At 40.6% G+C, this 23,200-nt stretch overlaps 1 protein-coding gene across 3 annotated transcripts in view; it reads right to left on the bottom strand.

Moving 5' to 3' along the window:
• TMEM241 (transmembrane protein 241) overlaps nucleotides 1–23,200 on the bottom strand; it is a 57,448-nt gene that overhangs the window by 18,236 nt on the left and 16,012 nt on the right. For all 3 annotated transcript variants that reach the window (XM_082044493.1, XM_082044494.1, XM_082044495.1), the window contains 6 exons: nucleotides 22,623–22,671; nucleotides 20,560–20,605; nucleotides 19,533–19,568; nucleotides 11,914–11,948; nucleotides 10,627–10,696; nucleotides 8,134–8,227 (listed from right to left, as the gene is read on the bottom strand). In XM_082044493.1, coding sequence (XP_081900619.1) covers nucleotides 8,134–8,227; nucleotides 10,627–10,696; nucleotides 11,914–11,948; nucleotides 19,533–19,568; nucleotides 20,560–20,605; nucleotides 22,623–22,671 — 330 coding nt within the window. The remainder of the gene's footprint in view (nucleotides 1–8,133; nucleotides 8,228–10,626; nucleotides 10,697–11,913; nucleotides 11,949–19,532; nucleotides 19,569–20,559; nucleotides 20,606–22,622; nucleotides 22,672–23,200) is intronic.

Below are 23,200 nucleotides of genomic sequence, written 5' to 3'. Positions count from 1 at the left end.
GTAGGTGACCACCCACCCAGCTGTCTGCTCTGAAGCCACCTCCAGAGCTGGCTCAAATGACCCAGGTGGGGACTGGCCCATTTTGCCAAGACTGATTATATCTGGAGTACCTTGCTGTAGAGGGGGTGCTGGGTAGGATGCTGAACACATTCTCAGCAACTGCTCTTTCCATGCTGGATTGCCCGAAGGTCTCAGGCTGAACACTGCAGATTGAGGCCATTGTCACTTCAAGACCTGTGCATTTTTTGAGTGCCTCTTCAAAGCTCTTCTTGCCTCCAGTATCGCTGCTATAAGAGGCCAGATCCTATGCACGCTGCTTTACTCATTCACAGAAAGCAAAATGTTGCTGGAAGGGTTTGAGGATATTGTCAGAACCAAAGAGGATGTCTGGCTTAAGGGGAATGTTTTAGTGAAAAGCAATATAATGCATTTTTCCATTGTTAAAATCCATAGAAATACATGAAGTGCTTATGATCCTTGTCAACATTAAGGGATGTAAAACATATTTCTGTCATGACTAACTTGGAACTCTGTGGAGGATATCACTAGTATCAAAAATAGCATAGGAAACTTCAGGATGTGTGATCAAGTATTTTTAAAAAGCTCTTAGCAAAAATAGCAAGTTTCCATCAACCTCTCTCCCGCATGACACTTACAATCTTGGTATTTCTGTGCATGTACAAAGTCCATTTCCTATTGTATTTCCCATCTCACGACTCCTTTGGGAAAACCTAATTCATAAACAAACAGTTCCCAGACCAGATAACTAAATCTCCCTGCTGACCCCCTTCTGTACAACCCAACAATTATAACAGAGACATAGGCTCTGCATTGCCATTCTCTGGTGTGTTTATGCTGTTTTAGTGATGATGTAATGGAAAGAAATCAACATGCTATTAGTAGCAGTATTATTCTGCTAAGGACTGCAAGGAAGAATTGGTGCTCTTTAACGTTTTCTGTTTTTATTCAAAAACAAAAGTATTTCCAGGGCTTTCTAACCATTCAAAAGGTCAAAATATTCCATCAGAACCTTAAAAACTGTGATACTTGAAAAAATGGGGTTTTTTTTAACAACACATTAACACAGCTAATCTGTTTTGAGCAATGCCTTTTATGAGCAATGTCACATGGTTACACACTTAGCCCTGGGGGCACCAGAGGGCCCTTTATGCCTCTTGCATGGGACAACAGTGACAGAAGTGACTCTAGTTGACTATAGTCTTTGGCCTCCCACTCCCTCAGAAAGGGTGGGGAAGACTCTACAACAAGACCCCTTCCCTTCCACCTCATTAGGACAACCATCCAGAGCAACACACATGAAGAGAAAGCTGGATTCTGCCCTCTTTTTCTCCATGCTACCCATGGATAGGACAAGGACAGCTCAGGGTCATCTCCTGAGACTGTCTAAAGCCTATGTGATTTCCCTGAGCACCATATATTCCAGGGACAGGACATAAGCCGTTCAGTCTGCCTTTTCCAGAGCCCTGTGGCTGTTGGCTGACTCTTGCTGAAAGGCAAAATCTAATCCTTGAACAGTTGTATAGAGGGGGATTGAAAAATGGATGCACTTGAGATTTTGCAAAGATTGGTTCTGAGTTGGGGAGGGAGAGCAAGAGAAAGACTGGGAGACCCGTTTCAGACAGCAGCAGCTCGCTAACATGAGGAGTTTCTGAAGAAAGCTCAAGATTTGTGAGGCAGCCTGGAGACATTTCACCCATGAAAGTTTTTAAGAATCAAAAAGGCAGCTAGCGAGACAGATCCTGAAAAGAACAGGGAAAGAGCAAGGGAGAAGAATGTGCCTGTTTTTGCTCATTTTCAGAAGCCTAGCCTTAGCTAGCTTTGAAACCTGCATTAGTATGTTATTATATATAGTGCACAGTTCTCCCATATGATTTTGGCATTTGCATCAGCACATTAGCAATGGAAACAATTTGCAAAAGAGTCCTAATTCTTTTGTCTTCTTTTTGTCACGCTTCTGATTTATCTCCCAGCCTCAGCTCTCCATATGTAAGTAACTCCAGGAGACCAAATAAACACACAGGCGACTCGGAATCTATTATGCAGAGGAACCAATGATCCTGCATCCTCTGCAATTCAAAAGTCTGTTAAGAGTTGACCAAATCTACTTTTAAACTGTCATTTTCTGCTGTCAAGTATGTAGAGACAGTTTGTCAAGAGTAGGGGTGAAAAAGTACCTTCCAAAGACATACTCTAAATTAATGGTTCTGCAGTGAGCTTTATGTTCAAGAGAATGACAACACCAAATGTACATGATGCACTTCAAATGGATATCATGATGGATAAAAGGAAACAAACTAATTCAGAGCATCCCTTAGGGCTCAATCTATCAATTAATGTCTTCTGAGACCGGATTTATTAGATCGAACACAGATGAAAATTGTGCTGTAATACTACCCCGAACTTGCAACACATAACTTATTTGTGTGACCACGTCACGCTCAAAAGCTGTGTAGCTGCCATTTTCAATGGATACACAACTGCAGCCCGCCTACACAACACCTCTTAATATACATATTTAAATTTTCCACTACCTGGAGATTCAAAATCTTCAATGAGCCTCCACTATTCTTACGAGAGACAGTTTCCTTAAATTCCATTAGTGCCCCCAGGGAGCCCATGACACTTAGCTTAGTGGTCATGTAGCACACAAAGGAGTTGTTATGGAGACTGGTCTTCTTCCCAACAATTATATGGTGTAATTAGTGTTGGATGCTACAACATAGCTATCAAGCTGTCTCCATGGAAACTACCCAAAACCCTACACTTCTAAGGTTTCAGCAACTAGTTTTTTTCCTAAACCCTTAAGGCACAGTTAGGAGCACACTGTTTGCCTTATCTGCTTGTCAAGTTCAGCTGAGGAAAACATTTTCTTTTCCAAGGTATTTGCACAGTCCCCATGGTGACCCACAAGAATCAGATATATGTGTCAAGAATAAATGTGTGTATTTCACACAGTGAGGACAACCACAAATCCATAAGGATTTCTACCATTTTTAATTATCTTTATGCATATGTGTGTGCATATCCACATGCATGTGAGTACCCAAGGTGCGTAGATGGAAGAAGCTCACTTCTGCTTTTAAGAACCCCTCTTGGCACACTTGAAAGCTTCAGATGGGAAATTCTATCTCTCAGATTAGAGACAAAGTTCAAACTACACTGGTGCCACAGAGAGCGCCTACCAGCAGAGTCTGGTCAGGTCTCTAACACAATTGTCCCCCTCTCCCAGGACCTTGGCTTGTAGTTTTTCAAGGTTTGCAGAGTTTTTCCAGATTGGGTGAGCACAGATCCTAAGACAGCCTTGTACACAGGGGGTAGGATCTTTGCTGAGTACAAACACACTGTGTTTATGGAACTCCAGTGGGAGTTTATGACATTTCTGCATAAAGCTTTAGGAGGTCTAAGCCAAGAAAGCAATGTGATTTTCAACCAAGAGTCTCCCTATCACTTTTGCCTGAGCACAACAGCATGCAAAGATGACACTACTTCAGTCTACAATATAACCAAGTGGGCAAGTACAAAACAACCAAATACTCTCTTCTTCTGGTTATTATATATATATATAAATTTTAAACAGACTTTTTATCCAGAATCCTTTTCCATTAGGACAGAGCATAAGAAAATCAGTGTAAAATCCAATGCAACTTCATTTCAGTTATCCAACTTCAGTTTTTCAGAGCTGAGAGGAAGACAGAATCCAAAAATCCATGTTCCACTGATTTTCCCGTATATTCTTCCTCTTTATAACAAGCTGTCTCAATAAGTTCCTACTGGAAACAAGCTGAATTCCCTACTACAAGTTTATTGGGATAACACTAAACATGATACAGGAGTATGATTTCATAAGTAACCAGTATCTTGAAGAAATATTCTGAAATACCATTTTCCTCTTCTATTCATGATTTAAATTGTTTCTGCTGCTTAGCTTTCAGAAACACAAACAGGTTTCAACACCAGATATAGATTGGCAGCCTTAATCTAAACAAACTCACTGACAGCACTGTTACAGCTCATTAGCATTCTCACCAGATGCTTCTGTCTGTATATACGAGCACGTCCAGTTTCTCTTTCCAGTATGTGACCCATGACACTAGAACAACTTTCAAATTAAAACAAGAAAACTCAGTACAGTTTCAAGTCCTTGCTCTTCTGGGGATTAAATCTGTGCAAGGCTACGACAAAGCATTCCATATATCTTGGGCTTCTTAAAAGCTTTTTGTTTGTTTGTTTTACAGATCGCTTTAGTGATTTTTTGGCATTTCTCAAAAATCTATACAGATGTGACTAACACACACTATTTGCTTTCACAGCAAACGTGCAGAGAGCATTTGTCACTATAAATACAACACAGGGCTATATACACAGACGAAACGTGTGCTTCATCTGTCTCTGCACAAGGCAACGCTTTGACACGAAAGCTGTCAGAAATCATTATGGGGAAGAATTTAAAAACCTTATACAATGACTAACTTGCCACAGTCAAAGTAAGTACCATAAAAAACAAGTTATGACCCAGCTCCAGTTTTTAAGTGAATGAAAAATTAGAGGGCAGAGAGGCCAAATATGTGGGCTTCACTAAGAATGTCGCCTCGAATCTGCAAAGCAGGCCCCATCAGATCTCATGGTTAGTTTATTGGTCTATTGGCACTTAACAAGAAGTGAGGTGGTGGCAACGATTTCGGCCTCAGCTCAGTCACATAGGTACAAAGCATCCAAATAGAAAACAGATTTTCTGATTCTCTGTGCCTCCCGAGAGACCTCCACTGCGGTCTGAGGATTGGAGCCTTCTCCTTTCTTGGCTCATTTGCAAGACAAACATATTCTGGCCTCATGTGCTGCTCCTTTCCAACTGCTGGTGAAAACTTCAGTCAGTCTGAGAGATTAAGAGGATGATCTAGGGCACTACTCAATCCAAGAAAAATGCTCATGTGGGAACACAAAGCCAGTGTTATGACCAGAATTTTTTTCCACTGGATCTCATTCTGCAAGTCCAAATTCAATTATTTTCTATCTTTATTCTTTATCCACATTAACTTCCTTCTTGTTTTCCTTTTTTTTTTTTTCCTTTTTTTTTAAAAAGAGTCACACACTTGGATTTAAACAGATTTTTACAGTATGAGTTAAATACTGCTTTTCTGCATCTATGATGACTTAAGATGTGACTGAGACAGCTCTCATACCCAGACAATGTTGGGCTGGATCAGTGTGTAGTTTTAACACTTTCAAAGACCTGAAGGAAGCAGCATCAGTGATCAGACAGACAGGACTCTTCCTAACTACCCCATATGTAAATTTATGGTTCCTTATAGTTAAAAGATACCCTGTGAGCATTTTGTAGGAGCTGGTAGATCAGCCCTTACCCTTGTAGACAAGCTCCAGTTCAGCTCTTGCCTTCTGCCTTTCTGTGTCTGTTTCTGCAGTCTCTTTTGATCCCTGTTCTAAAACCAACATATAGTATTGCTGAATTTTTCAAGCATTCACTAACTTCTACTCCAAAATCACTTGGAGCAGCAGTTCCTCCATGTTCCTCATACTGCCTCAGATGGGTATGACAGAGCCCTGAAATCACTCTTATAGCAAGCTTTAAAACACTAGTGAAAAACACTAGAGACACTGCTAGTTTTGATAAAATGACTAGTGCCACAGACAGATCTCATGTCCATATTACTTATTCAAGACATAAAAGTTGAGCACTGGGTTAGAAGCTACGACAGGAAAAGGACTAATTTGCCCTGTTATAAAAACCTTCCTAAACAAGATAATTAAACCATTGCATATTAGCAAACAGAGATGTTTAAGGCTGAAGAACAGATTAAATTATCATAGTGACATGGGGACAAACCTTTACTTGGTATAAAGGCATGTAATTTCATTGACAGCAGTGGCCAGAATAAACTTGTCTAATTTAAGTCTAGAATTGGCCAAAACCCCACAAATCTAGAAACTCTTGAACTTCGGAACAGCTTTGATCCTGTCCAGACTTTGTGGCTCTGATCCACTTCAACTGGGAAGGATCCAAATCTACTTAAAATATATTTCACAACACATCTTTGCCTGCAATTTTTTTTTTGATAGGTCAGAAATACCAAATGTAGAACCATTTCTCCTTATTCAAAATACCTACCAGCAGAGCCAGCTATTCCCATCTCCAACCCAGAATGTTAAAAAAGGAAGAGAAGGAGGAGAAGAGTAAGGAGGAGAAGAGTAAGGAGGAGAAGAGTAAGGAGGAGAAGAGTAAGGAGGAGAAGAGTAAGGAGGAGAAGAGTAAGGAGGAGAAGAGTAAGGAGGAGAAGAGTAAGGAGGAGAAGAGTAAGGAGGAGAAGAGTAAGGAGGAGAAGAGTAAGGAGGAGAAGAGTAAGGAGGAGAAGAGTAAGGAGGAGAAGAGTAAGGAGGAGAAGAGTAAGGAGGAGAAGAGTAAGGAGGAGAAGAGTAAGGAGGAGAAGAGTAAGGAGGAGAAGAGTAAGGAGGAGAAGAGTAAGGAGGAGAAGAGAAGACATGCAAGAGCAAGCTTTAGATCCATTGACTTGCTACCAAGGAGCAAGAAGAAAGCTAAGGTACTAAAATCTGCACAGTCAGAATATTTGGAAGAAATTCAAACTGGTGAGAAACTCTACGTGACTTGTACATTGTGGAACAGCTTGCAAAGCACAAAATGAGGCATATCATTCCCTTCTTGTTTTCCCCAGAAAAACCAAAGACCCATTTGACTACAGTTTCTAAACAAGCATATTACGCAAGTCTTTTTTTTTTTTTTGTAAGGTAAGAGCTTCATTCACTGTAGTAGGAAAGCTGTGATCACAAACCACATGGGAAGGTTGTGGTTTCCAGATGACTTAGCTGAGAGTGATGAAACTAAGTAAAATCTAACCAAGGAAAAGGAGTCTGACAAGATCTTCTGACTGCAGTTACCACTAGATAATTTAACAAATGAGCTGTTAATAACTTAAATCAAGTACAGCCAAACCCTAGATCCACAGATCATAAGATAATTCCAGTAGGAATGGACCACAGGAGGTCAGACTGGGTTGTTGAGTCTTGAAAATGTTCAAAGCTGGAGACTGCACAGCCTCCCTGGACAACCTGTGTCCCTGCTTGACTCGTTCTTTTGGTGAAAAAGTTGTTCCATATACCAAATCTGAAGCTCTCTTCTTTCAACTCACACTTATCCTTCATCCCCCCTCACCATGCACCATCGTAAAGAACCTGGATCTGTCTTGATAATTTCTCCATAGCTACTGGGTGCCTGCTGTCTCTTAGGTGCTCCCAAAGCTGTCTCTCTCCGCTCCTCACAAGGAAAGTGCACCAGCCTCCTGACTTTCTCGGCAGCTGGCCAGGTCCCTCTGGAAGGCAACCTTGTCCTCCAGTGTTATAGACTGATCCTCCCAGTTTGGTGTCCTTTGCAAATGTGAGTGCACTCTTATAACCTCTGATTCTTCAACAAAGATGTTAAACAGGAGGTGTCCCACGACAGGCCCCTGTGCTACTCCAGTTGTCACAAGCCTCCAGTTAGAGTAGGAATCATTAACCTCTGTCTTCTGAGCCTGATCATCCAACCATTTATTTACCCATTTAATTGTCCGCCCATCCAGACTGTAACAGTCTAAATTGGATATAAGAAGAGTGCGGGAGATACTGTCAAGAGCCTTGTTAGTGTCAAGCCAAATGACATCCACCACTCTCCCCTGCAATGATAGCTGTGGGAGTTCTGGTACTGAACTTCAGAGAACTAGTTTTAACTCTTGCCTCTGGGAAGACATACTGGAAACAACAGCTGTGTGTGGTGCACACACTCTCAGAAGGAGTATTCTTCTCCAAAACACCTTTGGAAAGTATAGGTTCGTATTACTGGCATTCAGTAGGCCAAATACTTAGCTGCAATAATCAGCCCAGCTCCATTTAACTCAGTCTATATACAGCATTTCACCTCAGCTGATGATCCTGGCCTGCTATGCACCTGATATTTGTCACCTCAACTCTACATGCAGGTTGCACTGACAGGCCCTAGGAGCATCACACAGGAATCACAAAGGAAACTAGAGAGATGCAGAAATTCCTCAGTTCTCCTGGGAAAAACACAGATCCACTGTGTTTCTGTGACATCCTTTCTCTTACCTTTGCAAGGAAACTCCATGCTGCATACTGCCCTGAGGTTGTGCTGCTTTTTAGCTTCACTGTGTGCAACATCAGAAAGAATCCCAACAGTCCACTGCAAGGGATGGGGAAAACTTGTTAATAAAGTCTCTTAATTTCAACTAAGCAACAGCTTACAGGCATCTTGGTTTTCCTAATGAAGAACTGAACAGTCACCCTTCAAATGGTGTTAAACCCACTTGGAGAAGGAAAGCTGGTGGACAAAGAGCTTACATTATGTCTAGTCTATATCAGGTTTTGTTCTAGAGTCTGAGTAAAGTCTGACACTCTTATGGCTAGCCTCTAATACACTTGCATAATCAGAAAAGTAGAGACTATTGGAAACATGAGGTGAAATACTAACTTCAGGCACTGAAATGGCTCTAAACAAAGGTACTGCTAATTTCAACAGGAACCACACATGTCTGGCAACTAACTCACTTCAACCTCCACAGAGCCTCGAATTGAAAAAATAACCACTGGAAAGTATCTGCCTGTAGCTTTCAAGCCGTTTAACTTCATGAAGCCTAAATTCCAATCAGGAAGGCAAATACATTTCTACTGTGTAACAAATAGACAGATGACTCAGTAATGCTGGGAATAGCATACTACAAAGCTCTCTGCTGACAATTAAGTGGATTTTGATTCTCAAGTCATATAGAACAGTAGTCCTCAGTGCTTCTGTAGCCAAGACTACTCTTAAGGACACTCTGTTCCACACCTCACAGCGGTTATAAGCTTTGGCTCTGGATGTTGTTTCAAACAAAAAAAAAAAAGTTGCATCTGAGCCACATGTCAGTACCGGTGTTTTTGATACACCACAGTAGGGTAAGGTAACTGCCCAGGAGCAGGATGTACAAGAGTCTCATACACTGAGCCATAACACGAGACCTCAAAGGACCATCTGCTGTGCCTGGAGCCAAAAAAGCAGATGCTGCTTTACTGATAAAAGATGAGGCCCAAATTCAGCTCCCTGGTGCAGAGGATGAAGTGCTGAACACATGAGTAGCACATTCCGCTCTGAGAAATCAGTGAGTTCAGTGAAGCAGCATTGCCCAAACATTTGAGAGTTGGCTTAGGTTTGTTCCACATCTTCTGCCCTGTTGAGAAGGGCTTTTAGTCAGAGTGATTTGAAGCCATTTAGTGTAATTCAGAGACAAAAAGTGAAATGGCTAATTATAACACCTGAAATACTGATGTCACAATTAACTTTGATTTATTAATATTTCATTCAGTAAATTGGGCACTTCGCACCTTATTACTAATGCTTCAGACATTCTGCAGAGATAGTAAATTTAGCTGCATCAGTTACCCTTACTTTACATTGTATAGGTTTTCCATCCTAATCCTTTAAGTCTACAAAGCCACTAGATTACAAGACAGAGGAGAGCAACCAAGATGCTTGTTTCTCCATCTAACTATTCCTTTCCACTTGTGGTAGTGCACAGTGCTATCCACTATACATGTACTAAAGCTGGGGCAATTGAAATGGAACAGGGAGGCTACAACAGTGGTAAAATTCCAGAGTGAAAGAGTATCTGGGCTAGACAGATATCCACTAGCTCCTGCAGTTAGACCTTGCCTTCAAGAAGAAACAGATTTCACCTACCTACCATGGAACAACTTATTCACTGATACCTAATTGCAAGTTATTTGTAGCATGGATTGTCTACCCTTGAAAAAAAGCCACTTTCATACCAAAAAACTATGTACATAGAGAAATTATTTAACAATAATTTTTAATATCCTCTTTTAATGGAAAATCTGGATACAATTAAGAAAATCCCTAACGATCAGGAAATATTTTTGCCAACAGTTAGCATGAAAATATTTTTTCCCCTCTAAGAGGAAAATACTTCCATTTGGCAAGAGACTGGAGGGGAAAGACAGGAATAAATTTTTTTTGAGATAATTAAGATCTACAGAAAACATACTTACATTGTCCTTTGAGAATTACACTATTGGGCAGTGAACTTTTGCTACTCAAAATAAAGGAATGCTTGTTAAAGCTTTTCCCTTTTACCCCAAAAAAGCATTCTGCCAAATAACAAGATGTACAGGCAAATAAATCCATGTACACCCATGTACTGTTGAAGACTAATACTTTGTAATCACTGCAAACAGCAAGTTTTACAAGGGCTAATCTGACTTGAGAGGCTTTTGAGAGATGCTATTTAGCAATGCTTTGCTACATTAGGTAAAAAATATTTTACTGGTGAGTGGGAATTCTCCTGGTCAGAATGCACTCACCCAATTAAACACATATACTTCCAGCACATTTGAATCTCTGGCCTTCAAATGTATATCCACACATACACACAGATACGTATTATCTGCAGTTTTACTGGCTTAAGCCAGCAGAAACTAGTATAACTAAGGTTTTGCATGGTCCAGAATTTTTAACAGAGAGTCAAGGTTAGAAGTCAACGGGATCTCTTATTTTGAAAACAATCTGGCCTGTTATAGAGAGGTTACCTGGCGCAGCAGCTGCTATGAAACCTGTAGAAGTACAGGAATGGGAAGTCCAAGGCACTGAAGAGATCACCTGAGGGACAAAGCAACACATCCAGTGGAACACGGCAGAAAAAAAAATACCCAGTCTTACAAGCAAGGGAACAGCAATTAAATGAACATCACTAGCTTAACATTCCTTTGAGCGTTTACAGCTGGTTGACTTTTCATTTATGATGGTTTCCACATTTCTAGTGTGTTTAATGATTTCTCTCTGACCTTGCTTCTAGCCAGCTCCTGCCTTTGCTTGAAAAAGGGCAAAGGGATACATAAGAGTATTCTTTGCTAGTGTACAAAGATCCTGCTTAAGCAACAGATGCCAGTGGATAGACATGCATCATATGCACTTATATTACAGAGCTCGTGACAGTTCCTACTGAAGCAACAGGAAACACAGACATATGCTGGCTGCTTCCCCCTCTGGCACGTGAACTCTGTCACACCAAGCAAGTTGAGAGGTTTAGAAAAGTTCTCCCAGATCCAAGCAGAGCTCTCGAGTACTTGCATTTCCAGGAACCTGAGCCCTGGTTGTTCTTGGTAACAACAATTCTCAGGAGCCTTCAGGCTCTACAGATTCAGAGGAAGCTCCATGTTCTACTTTTTGAAATGCAGGACTATTTTGATTAACATGTTGTCTATCCTGGTAGGGGAATGCTATATACACAATATGTACCACCAGCTAAAAGGGGGGATTTATGTTTATTTAAATGCTTCTTCCTTTGGTTTTCTATCTGAGCAAATGTCTAGTGAAAGCAACAGATGACCTTTATCCTTCCAACTATTTAAGCACTAGTGTGATAGGAATATTAGCCACCATCAAATATTGAATTTCTCCATTTTAGCCTTTGACCTGTTGCTACTTCAAATCCTGTGATGGGATACGTCCTATGAAAGCAACAAAATGAAATCTCTGCATAGCACTGAGAGCAATGGACTGCTGAGACACTGCTCTGAAGAGGACATATTCACCTACGCAATCTTTGTTCTTTACCATGCACCACCTCAAAGGCTGTTCTTTGTTGTCTGTCTCGTGCTGCTTCTTTGCAAAGGGCAGCTAAGAAAGGTATTAGTAAACATCATGCAATTTACACAGTGTTATATACCCTCCTCTTCCTACAGGATATCCTATTATTGCTTGTATTCTTGTTGAATTCCAGGGCTAAAGTCCTACAGAGTTTGGCTTCTGAAAACATGCATGGAAAGGAAAGGCAATATGGAAACATAAAAAAGGAACAACTTAATCCACTTTACCTGCTGGATGTGATGCAGATGCCAACAGCACCACACTGAAAAAATAAAAAAAAGATTAATTGCATACTACAGAATATATGACATAGCCTGAACATTATAAATTAACAGCTTTGTGCTTGTTTTTTTCGTGGTGAAACTTTTTCCAGTTAAGTAGAACGACTGAGGCATAATTATCAATTAAAAAAAAAAAAAAAGTTGTGTGGAAAGGCATCTCTGGGGTCACCTAACACAAGTTCTCACTTAAAGCAGGACTATCACGAATATATGATCATGTCCTCTGTGGTTCTGTTTCAAAAACCCAGGTCTCAAATATCTCCCAGCTTGGAGATTCCACACCTCTCTGGGTAAGTTGGCCCAGAGCCACCCTATGCTCCTAGTGAAGAAGTTTTTCCTGATGTCCCATCTCTAAACCACCAAAGCTGCAATCTGTGGTTGCTCCATGTCATACCACCTGCCACTCTTTAGAAGAGTTTGGTTCTGTCATCTTTGCAGCTCCTTTTCAAGAAGTGTAGGCAGTTGTCAGGCTGCAACTTGGCCTCCACTTCACCAGTCTCCACAAGAGGAGCTCCTTCAAACATTCCTTGCAGTAGCCATGTGCTCTAAGTCCCTAACAATGTCAGTGGCCTTCTACTAGATCTCGAATTTCTCAGCATCTTTCTTGAACTGGGAGCCCCCAAACTGAATAAACTATTCCAGCTGCAGCCTCAGCAATGCTTACAATAACTTCTCCCAATCTAATGGCCACGCTCCTCCTCATGTAGCCCAATGCATGGTTTGCCTTAATTTGCCATGAGCACGTGCTACTGCCTCATATAGACCTCAGCATCCACTGTTATCCCCAAGTTCTTTTTAACAGACCCACTTGCTCTTCAGCCAGCTGGTGAGACCACTGAGCCAGAATCTATAGAGAACTGTACTTGTGTCTAGACCTGAGTGTCTCTCTGTCAGAGGATTAATATCAGCTGTGTGCATACCAACATCCACTTTATAGGGATGTGCATATATTACATATAAGACTCTTATGTTTATGATTGTCCATGTACTGCACATTTTGCCCCAAACGTCACAGAAAAGACAAACACTGCAATTAAAGAAATTTTTTAAAATGCATTAAAATAAAACCAAGTACCAGCCCAAATGCTGCACACTTTTCAGAAAGGTACAAGTGAACAAGAAAATGAGCTGGGATCAGTTCTTTGCCTGGAGTATCACTTAAGATTTTTGAGGTCCTACAAAAACTTCACCTTCTGAGTTTGTGGTATAAGCTGTACAGAGCCTTTTTCAGTGCTACCAGTTCTTCTGGTAAATGTCTGTGTTGGTTTCTGCCCCCCCCCTCCGCCCAAAGTCTTTTATTCCTTGTTGTTTCCAAAGTTAGAAGGCTACAGGAACATATTCTGGGGCACTGTAAGATGGGAGAAACATGCAAGTCTTCAAATCAGGCTATAGCTTCCTCCCATTAGCAACAACATACATCCATGGCAAACACAAAGGACAAGAGGGAGAAGGAGAAAAGAGTACCTGAAGAGGTTGCTACATGCTAAGCAGCAAACAGTGTACTTACTTACAAAGGTAAAAAGACATTAATTCAAGTTATGAATGCTAAAGCTAGGCAATTTTTCCTGGCTAATTGCCTGTGATTCTTACAGTTCACTAGGCCCAGTAATGGCAGTGAAGTGCCAGCCCAGCCCGTGGAGGAAGGGAAGCCTGCACAAGGAAAAGTGAAGGCAGGCAAAGAGCTGGAAGTGGTTCCCAACACACAAGGCTATGGCTAGGAAGCTGAATTGCTGTAAATGAGTTACCTGCAGCAGTACAGTATCATCAATGTGGTGCTCATAGCAAGCAAACTCCCTTTTCTAGTGTTAAAACAGCTACTGTTCCCAAGCCTGCTCACTCTCAGCTGGTCCCAGTTCTCTACATGATGGAGCTATTGTGCACAGTGGCCTGCCCTCGGCATGCTTTGGTGAATCCCAGTGTCATTTGCAGAGGTGCCAGTAGCAAAAGGAAATGCAACACATGGAAATCCTATGGCCGAGGAAGCCTTTTGGGAAAGCTTGTCACCAAAATCAGGTGTGGAAGACAACGAGCCAAAGGAGGCAACTTCTCAGTCTGGAGGAGGCTCCATGGAGACCTTATTGAAGCTTTTCAGTAGTTAAAAGGGGCCTATAAAAAAGATGGGGACAGACTTTTTAGCAGGGACTGTTGTGATAGGACAAGGGGTAATGGTTTTAAACTAAGAGGGGAGATTCAGGCCAGACATGCAGAAAAATTTTTTTACAATGAGGGTGGTGAAACACTGGCACAGGTTGCCCAGAGAGGTGGTAGATGCCTCATCCATGGAAACATTCCAGGCCAGGCTGGACGGGGCTCTGAGCAACCTGATCTAGTTGAAGATGTCCCTGCTCATTGCAGGGGGGTGGACTAGATGACCCTTGAAGGTCCCTTTCAACCCAGACTACATGATTCTATGATACAGTTCATGAGTCAGAGAGACAGGCGAGTATTTTAGGCTTAATGTTTTATATGATGTCTTTAAAAGGCATCAGCTGGTACAGTATGGTCACATTGTCAATATTTATGTATGTTTTTGAAAGATGTGGTTGTCACAAAGACATTAAACAAGGCAAAGCAGATCACTTACAGTAGGAATTCCCCCTTGCCCCTCCTCCCCGCATATGCACATTCTTCCTGCATGGGATGCCAAGAGAAATTAACAATAAACAGACCCAATTCCTCAGTTTCCTGGTAAAGAGAAAAAAGTAGCAAAGGCCTATTGCTTTTGACTGAATATCAGAGAAAACAGGAGACTGGCGAGCCAAGTGAAACTGTATCAACAGTGATGAGAATTATGACTAAGCCATGTTTCTCCACTTTTTCTTTCTTGCATTATTAATTTTTAGACAAAAAAAAAATGAGACTGGGATACGCTCAGAGAGAAACTTGATTCTGCAACGAAGAGGAATTGATAACCCCAGCAGACATCCCAGGCCTCAATCCAAAGAAAATATAGGAGGCAAACAAAACCTTCTTTGTGAAATAGCAGGTTAAGGCAAATGGGCTAGATGGCATTAAAGCTGTACTGTAACTCTGCTCTGAACAGAACATCAGTAGAAAAGACATGATGATGTTGTAAAACCAGATTAGGGATTCAGAGGTTTCCAGCAGGACAGCTTGGACCTCAAGCTGCAGCAAAAGCAAAATCCCTGCGCCAGATTTCTCTGCTCCTCTCTTTTTCCCTGTACGCAATACTGGGGGCTGGGTCACTCGTGGTTTTCTTTCTGGCTAAAAAGCGGTTTTGTCAGCAAGAACAGCAATTTATGCCTGCAAAGCTGCCCTTCCCTATTGCAGAAAATTTACTGCAGCTTATTTAATTCACAAAAGTGACAGATTAGCAGCTCTTCCAGAAGCCAGATGTAGTTTAGCTGCATAGAGTAGAGCCTTTACCTCACAGCTTTGTCAGTGCCGTTTATTCACCATTTGAAACTCTCCCACTGTCTTTGTTTTCTCCTCACCAGTCACTGCTAGGTTATCTAGTATGCGTTTATGAACAAATTTCAGACAGTGACAGATACTGGGACGTTTCTTCCAGGTTCTCTGCAAGAAGTAAAATATCTCTACCTGCCTCAGCACAGGAGAAAGCCCAAGATGAGCTGCGACCCACTTCTAAGATATGTTATGTATCCCTCAACATGCCAGGCAGACACACTACCCCTTGCCAGCTTGCTACAGGGGAGAAATCTGGCTCCCTCCTTAATAAAAAGTGAGGGGCTGGAAAGGAATGAAAGAAAATGCAAGATTACTGGTAAAACCACTAGGAAGTAGAACACCAATCCAGATCAGAGCACAGGGAAATACAATGCTGCAGTGGGAACAAGACTGAAGGATTAGAGGGAGATTCTTGGAAGTACATTTCCCTCCTTTTCTTCCCCATCCTCCCTGCCCCACCTCCTTAAACACAAGGGGGATGGATGAACAGGATGGGGTTGGGCACCATCACCCCGCCCATCCCTGCATGGCACAGCTCTGCTGTCCCTCCTACACTTGCTCCTGCTCTGACTCCCTTTATAAAAGCCATTGAATAATCACGCTGTAAGTGACGAAGTGAGAAGAACACCACACTTTCAACATCAGCAAGTATTTCTTCAGATCTGTTTGGTTCTGGAAAGTTCCCGCTAATGTACATTTGCTTAAGATGTTCTCCCCTCCCAATTTGTTCCAGATTTTAAACCAAGGAACAGTGCGTGGCATGTAGAGATAGCATCTGTTAGGAGACACTGCTAATTTCAGTTGCACCTCTGGAAATGGCCAACAGAGCAAATGCAGTTAATGTTTATTTTTAATCTAAATGTATTTTTATTTAATCTAACATATTCTTACATTCTGACACCCAGTAGCTTGGGGCAGAACCTTTAATCTGCTCTCTCTAGGCAGTCTCTACACTGAGAGTATAACTGTGCTTCCGCACCAAAGAGGCATTTTGAACAACCTCTATTGTAAAAAAACTATGTATTTTCCTATATTTCCCTAAATATTAGGAAAAACTTCCTCACATAAAGGGTTGTCAGGCCTTGGAATAGGCTGCCAGGGAAGTGGTTGAGTCACCATCCCTGGAGGTGTTTAAAAGATGTGTAGACATGTGCTTAGGGACACGGTTCAGTGGTGGACTTGGTATGGTTAGGTTTATGGTAGGACTAAATGATATTAAGGGTCTTTTCCAACCTAAACGATTCTATGATTTATGATTCTAACCACCATCTGGCTGTGCCTGCACAGCTGCTTTCTTTTCCCCACACAGCCAGTTGTCTGATCTAGGTTAGAAATAAGGATCTATATAAAGGCCTATTAATAATAGTGCTAAGAGGAGCAAGTTGCACTGATACCACCCTAGCAAGTTCCTCCATAAATCACAGAACCATACTCAGAGATAAGACCACCAGTACACATTAGACTGTCCTGTTCTGGAAGCAGAACTGGGATCCTGTCATGGCTGAAACAGTCCTCCAGAAGCCCTGAACAGAGGAAGCAGCATATATCTTAGCGCCTGCTAAATCACAAAAATTAGAGCTGGGTACCCTCTGACAGAGATAAACACACATTCATAGTAATTCTGACCCAGAATTGCCCGTGAGCAGTTAGCCCTCATTCAGAGAATGTTCTGAGTAAAATGCCTTCTACTCAGTGTGATTTAAATACATTTTGACTGTTTTCTACAGAAATGAAGCTTGTGCAATAAAGCTGTGTGTACACATACAAATATAGCTCTACATAGCTCTCAAACACGCTGACCAGCTTCATCCAAGTCTAGGAAGTGGCAATCATCTCCAAGAGGTCTCACAAAGAGACAAAGCCTGCCAGTGCCTTCTGCAGCAGAGATTTCGGCCCCATTGAACACTGGAGGACCTTCCTGGCACAGGCACATCATGGAGGTTGCAAACAAGAAGAGAGCTTCTGCCAAATTTCCCGCCCTTTCAAACATCATCCACTATTATGACAAAACAAAACTCTAAAAGAAATCAGATGTCACTTATCCCATTGCCCATGGGACTGTTTGTTTTCCCTAGACAAGATGAGGTCCAAATTATATGGACCACAAGCTTCTCTAACACATAGAAAAATATACACACATACATAGATACAGACATATAGATATCCACAGACCCAAGCCAAACAAATAAGCATCCAGTCTTCTACAACTTCTAAGCCACCTTTGCACAACTGCTTTGCACCATCAGCTCATAGGCTACACTGACTTTTGAGACCCTTAAAGACAAAAATCTTCCCAAGTTTTGGTAACACCTTTTTGCTTTTATTCTATTGTTGTTGTTGGTTTAAAAACAAAACACCAAAAAAACACCACCACACACAAAACCAAGAACAGTTTTCAAATACATACTATTGCACCTCACAGTTCTTTAGCGAGAAGTTTCTCCCTTTCAAAAGCCTCTCAGTCAATAATCATGCTCTCCCTGTAATGTGGAACTCCTGCTCTCTGCTGGACACAGCTTCATAGATTTCAAAGGATACCATCAACTAACACGGCAGGGAACCCAGCCCTGACTTTTCAATCAAAGCTGCAAAATTAAGACCTTCAGCCAAAATCCGATTTTAAAGGTTCAGGCCCAAATGCAGTTTTTAACTAAAATGACAACTGACAGACATAGTCAGGCAGGTACCAAATGAAAAATCAATTTATTTTAGTGCTTGTTTCACAATTCTCCCTTCAATACAGACAAATAGGTACAGCTCATTCAAGACTTCATGGGTTATTGCTACACATCGCAGCATATTTGCAAGTTCCATGACTAATTCTTCAGAACACTTTCAATAAACACAGAAATCTTCTTTGAGTACAACTGACTTGCTTTGCACCTCATAGTAGATGGAAAACAACAACTGACTTGCTACTTCAAGCACACTGATATTCAGATATTATTAATGCATGGGACCCTGGGGAATAGACACTGGAATCATACAAACCCCAAATCAGAGACCTGTGTTACAGAAGTTTTCTATGCCCTAACAGTGTGTGTTACTTCTTTATTGAAATAGGAGATTTGATTGAACTAAGATAGAAAGAGATACACAGTATTGCAATGCTGATGATGTTCACAAGATAAACGGGAATTGAAGTGAAGTAACTGTCTTACACTGGTGTCCCTGACACGTTCCTATCAAGGATCTTAATGTGGTCAGACAAGAGCATGCATCCATCTAATCAAATGGACAAGCACAACTTCATTTTGTCATGCTTATTCCTAACTTCTGCTCTCCATTCTGCTCCTTCCTGAGCTAATTTATGGATTTCATTCCTTTTGACCATCTTTTCTTAAAACTTAGTATCCATACTTCACAGTGCTCCCACACAACTTCAGCTACCACTCCAAGAAAAGAGATCAATATATACAAGACATGATTATGGATGGGGGAAAAATCTAGTAAAGTCTCTATATACCTTACCTTGAATAAAGCTTTACAAAAATCTAGCACAAGCCACGCACACCAAAAGTTCTGGCTTATATGGCTCTTTCAGTAAAGGACTGACCTTTTAAAAAAAACACGAACCAAACAAAAAAGCCCCACAGAGGAGTCTGGTCAGTGACTCAGGCTCTTTCACTAGCTACAAAATAACAAGACACTTTTCTATCTCCAAATCAGGAAACCAAATGAAAGTCTGAATTACTCAATCCCACCGCTGACAGCACTCTGAACAATCAGTTACGGCCCATGTTCTTTGCACATTGTGCTTTTGTAATCACAGCCTCCCCTTCTGGCAACTTAGTACCTAAGTTTTATTTTCTGAAAAGGGGCATTGCCAGGGAGTTACTCTGTAAATATTATTTCTGGAAATGATAGATCGCTTGTGCACATGATGATTAAAAAATTCATAATTAACACCTCGTTACCTCCCCAGGTGTATATTGGCATGTTCTCATATAACCAGAGCCAAAAAAAATTGAGCTGCTAAGCCATTCAGCTTAGCACTGTTCTTTCAGTGAATGTCTGGCCAAATAAATACATTTAAGTAGTGGTAGTTATGAGTTTCCTAAACAAGCCATGGTTGAAAATGAAAACATATACCATATAAAACCAGGTATGGTGTATCAAAGGCTTATTCATTTTACCTGAATACATAGTTGATGTACTGTTGGTCCAGATCACTGGGAGAGGAAGGAAGGAAGGAAAGAAAAAAAAAGGTGTTCTTTTAGTACTGCAGTTCATTTAGTATAAGAGATCGGTATATTATAAGTATTATAACACTGTAATATTATATTAATATTAAATAATATCTGACACAATAGTATATTTAGGCTAAACTAACATAATATTATAATTATATACATTATAACCAAAATATTATCAATATATTAATTGGCATATTAATTTACACATCTTTTGCACATTATTTTTGTTGTTACTCTGTCAGTGGGAGTTCCATTTGAAGTGAAGATAAAGTGAGACTGACTAAAATTTAGACCCTTTAAACCGAGATGGAAAATGGTTTTGAAAGAAATGAGCTTAACCATATCCTATGCACGTAAATACTATGTACACATACATAATACGCAATGGCAACATATCGATCTCCATTCATACAGACAACTGCAGGTTATAGACACTGTGAACATGTAATGTCACCTGCTTTCAGAACAACTATTGTCTGGCTTAAGTTCTAACACCACATGGGATTAGTGCAAGGTCTCAAGGTTTTTAAGGTGCTCAGCCTTCGAGTCCTGTGGCAAGTCACCAGCGGCTCAACGCTTTTGAGGTGTTGTCCCAAAGGGAGATACTGACAGATTCAAACCATGCAGCCTGCAAGGCTAACACAAACTAACATCTCCTCTTCATACCTGTGCTGGTAATTAGGGGTTCTTTTTCCAGGACTGAGTCATCACTCTTGGATAATACACTGCTTAAAACTAATTCAGTGTTTGAGTTAGAGGTACAACTATCAATAACCACATGCTATTGTTATCAACAATAAATAAGGCTCCTCGTGCAAGGTAAGTCATTAATGATTAACCAAGAGCGGCCCAGCTCATGCTGATAATGCAAAGATCCCTACAGTTTACCTGGGTGCTACACAGATGTGTCTCTAACCCTCTTTGATAGCAATCTCTTTCTTCTTAAAAGAATATTAAAACACGTTACCTTAAAGACCCAGGTTTCCATAACTTGTGAAATACTTTGTAAGCCCCTGTAATTGAAACAACACGTGTAATTGCCATAACATGCAATCATTCTGACAAACAACAGCTTGTGTGGCTGTGGTACCTGCAGATGTGGAACCCCTCTGAATTACAGTGTAGCAACGTGGCACAAAGGATGCCCAACCCATGAGTAAAATGAACCTATTGCTTCAAACTAATGGTTTTCCAAGTGTTATTGTCTTGGAGCGCTGCCACGCTATGTGTTTCTGCTAGTCCTTCTGAAGAAGAGACAACTCCTAGCCCATGGCAACTACAAAGGAGTGTGTGTAAATACATACAGGAAAGTGTCACAGAATGGGTTCTGCAGCCCACCCCATTTTTTGGGTAACTTCTATGATGTGTTCATCTCTGCAGACCCCTACAGTTGTTGGCTCTGAGCTGTCTTTCCTGTTTAGGGTTCTCTCGGCTCTAGGCTCTTCAGGTTCTTTCCATTCTTGACCTACCCACCTCTTGGTCAGCTCCCATTTCTATTCTTGGAAAAGCTTTAAGCACTCAAGGAACAATACAGCTTCAGGCTCTATTTTATCATACCCCTTCTTCAAGGCTTTGTTGGGTTTTTTTGATTCACAAATTAAACCAGAACATAAAAAGCAAATCCAGTAGAACACTATGTCATAATGTCCTCAATTCTGCCTCTGTTAGACAAGCTGAAGGGCAGAACACATGTTCTGTCACTAATGCTCTGTCTTTATTAACTGTGTGCTAAGTCAGTTCATCTGTTTGCCCTTCCTTGTAGCATCTTAATTCTGTGTTAGTTGATAAGAAATCTAATTACAAAGAAAAAAAAAAAAAAAACAACACCAAACAGTCATATCAACAACTTTCTCTCAAAAACAAGTGAAATGGAAAGCTACATTTTGAGCATAAACATTATGTTGGCACTTCCTACATGTTTCAAGCACACAGAAGAGGCCTCCTGAAGACTCTCTAGGCAGCTTTCCACCTCCGTGCCTTAGCAGTGCTTTGCAAATGAGACCTCTTGGCTTTGACAAAGCAATATCATAGCTTGTTACAACAAACAAGTATTTGAAGTGAAAAATGCTTAGCTTTTTGTTTTATCTAAATGAGCAAATGTTTACCATATAATATTTCCTAAAGGGAAAAAAAAAAATCTTATTTGTATGCTAACAATATTTTCCACTGGGATCTCTAGACGTCCCTAGACACAAATAAGCATAAACATATAACCTCTGCTCTGAAAATTTTACAGTATGAATATACAAAATAAAGAAGGAATCATCCCTAATTTGCAGACAAGACTTAACGTAAGAATGAATCACTCATTAAGTCTATAGGATAGCTAAGAACCAAATACAAGTCCCTTATTATCCAGACTAATGCTGCTCCAAAAGACACCAGCCTCCTAGTAAAAAATTACTATTCTTGTTTTCTGCAGATTTTCTGGGTCTCATTGTTTCTAGCTTTTCACAGAAGAATTATGTGTTAACTAAATCAATGTTTAGTCTGAAAAGGACAACAGAAAACCCGACAGGTCATGCAACTCATTGTTAAAATTTTTTAAAAATGCATATGATTGCGTAAAAAAACCCCAGCATTTCAACATCCTTCCTCTGGGAGCATATTCCATGATATTTTAGAATATTTTTGTCAGTTTTTAAATAAAATCGGTGTGTGCAATAAAGCTCCAACTACAAGTTACTGCTTGTTTTTGTTTTTTTTCCGTGTTTCTCCTCTCCTCAGAAAGAAGCATCTCTTAGTAGACAACCATCAAAAACTCTCAGAAAAGCTTTATGTTGATTAATACTGTATGTGCGTTTTCTCATCCACTGTTAACTAACTGCAATATCTAGTTTATTCTGTTATTGTTTTCAACATAAAAAGTATAAAAGGAATGCACTTTCTTATCTTTACTGAGCTGCTTCATTCTTTCCAAGTGTTTCTTACATCAAGAACCTTCAATATCAATAACTTCATAGTAAAGCTGATTTGCTTCACCAACACATTTACTCCTTCTAATTGTTTTTCCAAAAGAAAATTACTTACCAACACAGATCAAGTGAATTAGGGCCCATAAATAACCGTTTGCATCAAACTGCAATAAAGAACACCTACATAAATAAATGCACATTCATGTAAACATACATATCGTCATTTCCCTGCAGTTACCTTCACAGAGCAAGCACAGCAAGTGGGAGCTGTGCTACAAAGAAAGAGAAGGCAACTAAAGAAGATGAGGAAGAGTAAAGTCTTTCCAGTCCCACTGAGAGATCTGCATATGTCCATTACCCAGGTTCTCGGTTAGTCCTGGCAAGGATAGCTCTATTTCTTTCAGATATGTACACCATTTTAAACAATCTGAGAATATAGATCCCAGTCTGTTTAGTCTTGTTTTAGCAGTCAGGCAGGGGCAAGAGGATCAGAGGAACATTACTAAGGTTTTTGTCTTGCCTCCTGTCCCCTCTTAGCCCCTAAGCACTCTCTCCCCAAGGCTCTCACTAACTGCAGAGTATCCAAACAAGTGGTTTAAACAAGCTTTCTTCACAATCAATAGGGAAAAATACACATGGAAGGGAAACTTCTGGTGGCGACATTTGATCAGATGCAACCAGACAAGTTTCCAG

This window comes from Streptopelia decaocto, assembly GCF_964273445.1.
Source record: "Streptopelia decaocto genome assembly, chromosome: 2".
NCBI classification, from domain to species: domain Eukaryota; kingdom Metazoa; phylum Chordata; class Aves; order Columbiformes; family Columbidae; genus Streptopelia; species Streptopelia decaocto.
This window is presented reverse-complemented; position numbering and strand designations above follow the sequence as displayed.